At 40.8% G+C, this 7,197-nt stretch overlaps 1 protein-coding gene across 1 annotated transcript in view; it reads right to left on the bottom strand.

The window, feature by feature from the left end:
- Positions 1-163: 163 nt before the first annotated feature.
- LOC115006280 (cullin-1) overlaps positions 164-7,197 on the bottom strand; it is a 22,790-nt gene continuing 15,756 nt past the window's right edge. The window contains 13 exon segments of the mRNA XM_029428415.1: positions 164-387; positions 1,081-1,198; positions 1,338-1,402; positions 1,405-1,468; positions 2,959-3,007; positions 3,436-3,542; positions 3,630-3,737; positions 4,472-4,602; positions 4,972-5,134; positions 5,250-5,300; positions 5,302-5,414; positions 5,832-5,922; positions 6,098-6,148. Coding sequence (XP_029284275.1) covers positions 179-387; positions 1,081-1,198; positions 1,338-1,402; positions 1,405-1,468; positions 2,959-3,007; positions 3,436-3,542; positions 3,630-3,737; positions 4,472-4,602; positions 4,972-5,134; positions 5,250-5,300; positions 5,302-5,414; positions 5,832-5,922; positions 6,098-6,148 — 1,320 coding nt within the window. The 3' untranslated portion in view covers positions 164-178.

Genomic DNA, 7,197 nt, shown 5'->3' with positions numbered 1-7,197 from the left:
TTGGTTTGATTTATTAAACTGTAATAAAGGCCAAACTTATGTGTGATTATTCAACTCACTTTGGCATTATTACTGTAAAACGCTTCAAGCCATTATCTTGTTTTCAGCATTAATATAATTTCACTACTGTAATACACACATCTTTACATATTATTGCTGTTGTATAATGTGCACATTTTTACTTTAACTTCTCTATGTTTATATTTAAATATATATATTTTTTATATTCTAAAATGGAGCTATAACAAAATCTAATTTCCATTTCTGATTCTGAATAAACCTCCTTCTGCAGTCGCTGCACGAGTCTTACCTCAGAGGGCAGCGCGAAGGTGCAGGACTGCTGGAAAGGCCAAGACCCGGAGCTGAGAACCTGGATACTGAAGTCCACTGTGACACACACACACACACAGTTTTATGCATTTTTACGCACCAGAGTTTGTAAATTGAAAGCGTAGTCGTGTCCGAGACATCCTGCAGCATTAAAACATGGATTCACTTCTGTGTTCATACATAAATAATCTTCTCCTGAAGTGGTTTTCTGTTCCACAGGGACATACTGATCCAAACAAGGTGTTTATTAAACTTACATATCAGTTTATACGGTAATGTAAGGATTAACTGTTCGACACATGGAGCCTAATATCTCTCTGTGCACACAAGCATTTCAGCACGTTTCAGAAATCATCTCCGTCCATACAAACATGGCTGAAGATACATATCACGTGACCATTCACGGGGCACGTGCTTGCCTGTGTAGACAGGAAGCAGATAGTCTACTCTGCGGTTGGTTGGTCTGCAGAAAATACTATGTCGTAAAGAACAGCATGATTAGAGCTGCACCAGGAAAAGGGTCACATGATAGGGCCGTGACCAATCAGGGAAGGACACGCCGACTGATGAGACCCAAACAGGAAGCGTCATACTTTTCTAAAATGCAATCTCTGATTTTCAAACTAAAACGGGGTCAGCAGGGTTTCAAAAGTCTCTGTTCTCAGAGTTCAGTAGTGTGTGTGTGTGTGTGTGTGTGTGTGTGTGTGTGTGTGTGTGTGTGTGTGTGTGTGTGTGTGTGTGTATACTTACAGTCCAGAGGCTCAGAGTTGGTCAGGTGTTTCTTGAACTGTTCGTTCAGGTCTTTACTGACTCCAATGTCCTGGAACATTCGCTGCAGTTTGGACGTGTACTCGAACCCACACGCTTGCTGCACGAGAAAAAGAACCAAAACCAGCTTCAGAGTTAAAGTTTGTGAGGATGCAGAAGCTGACAGTTTCGTGTTGTTGTGGATGTTTTCATGCAGACAGACTGCATGTGATGCAGCGCTGGGCTGGTGCGAGTCCTACCTTGAGTTTGGAGATCATGCTGGCCTCGGCGTCGTCGCTGGCGCTGTTCTGGTGCACCAGACGTTGGCCAGCATCTTAGCATAAAACTTTTGGAAAACATCTTTGTCCTCGATGTACTTGAACACAACCATCTGAGAAGAGGAAACAAAAAGAATGTACTCCTAACCTGAGAACACCTGTGTGTACTACACTAAAGATGCACATATTTATACTACCTGTACTACAAAATACTGCATTTCACATCAGCGTATAAGGGCCATAACTCACGATAACATAACTGACGATAACATAAGTCACGATAACAATAACATAAGTCACGATAACATAAGTCACGATAACATAAGTCACGATAACATAAGTCACAATAACATAAGTCACAATAACATAAGTCACAATAACATAACTGACGATAACATAACTGACGATAACATAACTGACGATAACATAAGTCACGATAACAATAACATAAGTCACGATAACATAAGTCACGATAACATAACTGACGATAACATAAATGACGACAACATAAGTCACGATAACATAAGTCACGATAACAACATAAGTCACGATAACAACATAAGTCACGATAACAATAACATAAGTCACGATAACAACATAAGTCACGATAACAATAACATAAGTCACGATAACATAACTCTCGACAACATAAATGACGACAACATAAGTCACGATAACAATAACATAAGTCACGATAACATAACTGACGATAACATAAATGACGACAACATAAGTCACGATAACATAAGTCACGATAACAATAACATAAGTCACGATAACAACATAAGTCACGATAACAATAACATAAGTCACGATAACAACATAAGTCACGATAACAATAACATAAGTCACGATAACATAAGTCACGATAACATAAATGACGACAACATAAGTCACGATAACATAAGTCACGATAACAATAACATAAGTCACGATAACAATAACATAAGTCACGATAACAATAACATAAGTCACGATAACAACATAAGTCACGATAACAGTAACATAAGTCACGATAACAACATAAGTCACAATAACAATAACATAAGTCACGATAACATAACTCTCGACAACATAACTGACGACAACATAACTGACGACAACATAACTGACGACAACATAAGTCACGATAACATAACTGATGATAACAGAAGTCACGATAACATAACTGACGATAACATAAGTCACGCTAACAATAACAGAAGTCACGATAACATAACTGACGATAACATAATAACATAAAGAATTGCTTCACTTAAGAGCTTACATTACATTTTGTTCTTCAAACATTACTCCCCTCCCCCGGCTCCACAACTATAATTTATTTTACCTGCCATGGCCCCTATACACCGTCGTAGTATTAAAAACGCTTCTATTTTTTTATTTGCCTTTAATAAAATGAAGACGTACATTTAGACGTGCATTAATAAGCACCAGTTATTAAGATTTTATTTAAAACTATTTAACGGCACAGTAACTGGAACATAAATAAAAGCGGACGTCCTGCAACAGATGACACACGAGGTCAGTAGAACTCCTGCGGTTCTGGACATGAAGACAAACATGTTGTGAGTACATTCGAACACACAGGTCAGAGTCTCACCACTTGGTTCAGCGTGTCCTCCAATTCTGCCTCCTCTGGGTTTTTAGAGCTGAAGAAAACACAGACGGTTAATATTTCACGCTGCCTCAGCTGGTACACGGCACACTCTGATCTATCCTACCGGGATTTCCTTTTCTATTCTCTTGGCTCTTTAATGACGTGTATACAATTGTATTTTAAACTTTATTTTGCACTTTGTCTCAATGCTTTTGATGTTTTATGGAAAGCACTTTGAACTGCCTTGTTGCTGAAATGTGCTGCATAAATAAATGGACTCAAGATCTGCTTCCTGTCTCGTCAGTGAAACTGTAGATGTTTAAACTTTTTAATATTCTGAGCGACTTCCTGTCCACGTTGGCCGACAGCTCGTTCTTTATTGATCTTACACTTGTTTTTGTCATCTACTGAATTCAACTTGTTCATTTCCCTGACACTTTAATAAATAGTACAACACATTCAGGTGCACGCATCACCCACCTCTTCTTCAGTAAAGAATCGCAGTATCTGGCCAGCAGCTCGGGAGATTTGCTGGACGACTGAGCCATCCTGGTGACGGCGTTGTTGTTAATGAAGCGACCACATGCCTGTGAAGAGACACAAATTCCACCATGTTTGACATCGTCACAGATGTTCAGTCTTGGACCGATGTTTAGATCCTTTAAATGACTCACCTTATCGAGTGCCGCCACGAAGCCGGCGTCGTTATTGAAGGCAGACATGACCAAGGCGTTGTACTTCTTATGGACGTCCAGGGTGGTCTGGACGTAAACTTTGGGGTCCTGACACACAAACACACAAGTCTTTGGTTCCATTTGTCTTCAAGAGAAACGTACGGACTTTACGCTTCACAACTTTCATGTGGCGATCTCTGCCGACCTGCTCGTCTTCAGCAGCACATGGATTTCATAGCTAATGTTTTAAAATATGTGAAAGGGCAGCGATCAGTGTGGTGAAGACAGAATGACACCGAGCTCGTGTTCGTTCTTCATACTGTCACATGCAAAGTGCTGAATATGCACGTTGTCCAGTTTGTGACATTATGCAGCTTTTTAAACTATTCTGTAAAAATGTCAAAACAGATTCCTGCACATCAACGGCAGCAAAGAGAAGGAAAGAATAACCAACGAGCTGCAGCGACAGAAGAATTATCTGCAACTATTTTGAAAATCAGTTCATCGTTACAGGAACCTTTCATGCAGAAATGTCAGAAACTGCTGTTTTTTATGCTCTTATTGTGGACAATTGTATGTTTCTATCATATTAAAGTGAATATCTTTGACTAAACAATCCATTTAGAGACAGCACCTTGGAAACTGGGACGGACACTTTCCCCATTTCCTGACATTTTATAGATTTAAGGATTAATCTAGAAAATAACCGGCAGAAGAATCAATAATGTAAATAATCGTCAGCTGCAGATCTTGTTTTTATCTGCTGCCTCCTCTTATAGTTAACGGACTACAAAGATCAGTCAACACGTTAAAGTAACTCATGTGAGAATTATGATACGTACGTTGAGCGCGGCCTCGCCACACTTCTCGATGGCGGCCAGGCCCTGGTTGTGGATGTGAGTCTCTAGAAGCTTCTTAAGTTCTCCCAGGCCGTCTGTGATCCGCGACACCAGGTTGTACATCCGGCCCAGGTCTGAGACAGAGTGAGGACCGTTACCAGCAGGGTTTAAATACAACGCTGTGGCTTTATAGCACCAAGCACATTGTAGAAAACCTGCAGACGTTGAACCCGCAGTGACCAACTTTCACTGCGTTAAATGTCACTTGAGGCAGATTAGAAGCTGTAGTTAAACATTAATGACGCTACGTGTTCTGTGAGTTTTAGATATTATTATTAACTCTAGTCAAAGTAGATGTAAGGCAGTCAAAAGGATTCCAGCACTACACAGCGTACACTTGGGATTTTAGGGATTCAGTTCCACCCAAAAGTTTTAAGTGAGAGACATAATTACAACAGCCTCACCAGCAAAAATGTGACAACAAAAAATAATTGCAGGTTTACCTTCATTCTTGTCGGCATCCAGAAGGTTCTGAAACTCTGTGTGGAAGATCTCCAGGTGTTTCTCTATGAGAACCTGCTCACACTTCCTGGCCAGCTCGTCCTGAGTGGATTCATGGAGGTAAACCTGCACACGCCGCTGCTCCTCCAGCAGACGAGCCTCCGCCTGAGGGAAAACACAAACAGAGTTTCTTTAATACGACACGATCACCTCCAAAAAGCACCAGAACAATGAAATCCAGCATCAGCCTGTTGACTGTTGTGCAGAACTGTGCGTCTACCTTCTTCATGTACTCAGTGACGGGGTTCTGCTGCAGGAACTCTGTGCTCTCCGCGTGTGTAGAACCGCTCCGTGTCAGTGAGGAACTGACATTCAAAGTACTCTTTGTACACGGACAGCGTGGGGCCTTTGGCGAAGGCGTCCTCCTCGTTCAGACCCAGCTCAACTGGAGGGGGGGAGAGGGGAGGAGCCGGTATTAATGTGAGCTGAACCACATGATAAACTATTCAAGTGGTCTTAAAACTAAATGTTTTCATTTCTAAAAGATGTGGAGAAAGCAAACACTCCTTTAGTATCTAGTGATATGAAACATTAGAACTTTACTTTAGTTAAATGAAGTTTGTTTTGGAGCAGGTCGAGCTGTTTATGGGAAAGATTCACTTCCTTTGAGTTTTTATTTTACAACTTAATTTATTCAATCATATCTTTAGTCCAACAAAGTAATGTATCCCAGAAACCAATGTAAAGTCTTTCAGTGAGGAGTCTTCTGTGTGTACTTAATATACCAATGCCTACTTTGTAACGTCTGGCGAGAACAGGAAGAGCTTTCTCTTTCAGTTCTTGGCTGTACTTGTTGACCTACCGTAGGACTGGACCACACCGCTGATCAGCCTGGTGTTAATGGTCTCCCCATTCCTCTCTCTCTCTATCAGCTTCAGCACCGCGTTCGTTACCTGGAAAACAGACATTTGTTGAGCTCGTGCTAATTATTATTTGAGCAGTGACAAAAATAAAGCGTGCGGATAAGAAAAAAGAGTTTAGGGCACAAGATAACAACTCAATGTTGCAAAATGTTTGCTTTTCTGTGTTATTTCTCACCCAACTTCCATAAACAGAAACCAAACACACCTGTTTGTTGAGGGGTCGGAATAAACATTCCCTCCAGGTCACAAGTGCCAGCTGAGAGGAAACAGTTGAGAAGGAGAGACAAGAGACGGTTAACAGAAAAAGAGTTGCGGCTGCGTGTTTCTCTCTTTTGACCAGAACGCAGAACATCAAATGGAGTTTTAAATTACTTTCAAGGTCTCGTAGGGGAATTCTTTGGGACGGGACAAACTGCAGATCACAAAAGCTTCATCCTGTGCTTCAAATCCTGCCGAGCTCAGGTTTAAATGGATGATCCAGAGGTTCAGCCCAGGACATGCTGGACAAGCTTCAGCTCTCAGGAGCAAACACTCCACACGACTCTTATTTTGAAGTTCCATCTCGCTGGTAAACTGTACCTTTTGTGTATTTGCCATTTACATAATCATTAATAATTTGCAAGGAGACTCATTAGCTATGCAGATATCAGACCCGGACAGATATCAGACATTTCCACAAATCCGACCTGTAATGTGAATTAGATAATGCTTTCACATGATTACAACGGGAACACTACTCCAGGCTTCGTACAGTTTTTACAGAGTAAGGTACCTAAAGACTCTTCAGTCCTTTATCGTCCTAATTGTTTCTGTAAATGCAATTGCAAAAGAATAAAGCGTACAGAAATCCTTCACACCAACAGCAATTAATGTATATTAACTTAGATTATATGTTTTGATCACGATTACTAAATGCTTGAGTAAACAGAGGCTGCATCTCTGAATGACGAGAGAAGAAGAGACGACGGGATCACATTCGTCACCTTGAAAACAAATCGTCTTCAATCAAGTATTTTCCAAATTCTCAAGACTTTGTGTGAACCCTGCACTTCAGGTACGGTGGGACGTTTATTACTTTGTTTCTCACCACTTTGGAAGTCTTTTTACTGCACACATGCTTCGTAACACCGGATAAGCAATAGACGATGGATGGATGCTTCGTAACACAAAAACATGCATTTCAATTATTTCCAACAGCATGTTTAAGCGTTCAGCTTAGAAGCTTAAAATACCTGTTTTGGATCCAAACACACCAAGAGAATTCACTTACCTCTAGTGACCAGCAACTCTGAGCCCTGACAGCAC

This window comes from Cottoperca gobio, unplaced genomic scaffold (genome assembly GCF_900634415.1).
Source record: "Cottoperca gobio unplaced genomic scaffold, fCotGob3.1 fCotGob3_7arrow_ctg1, whole genome shotgun sequence".
Lineage (NCBI taxonomy): Eukaryota > Metazoa > Chordata > Actinopteri > Perciformes > Bovichtidae > Cottoperca > Cottoperca gobio.
Note: the sequence above shows the minus strand (reverse complement) of the source record. Positions and strands in the feature narration are given on the sequence as shown.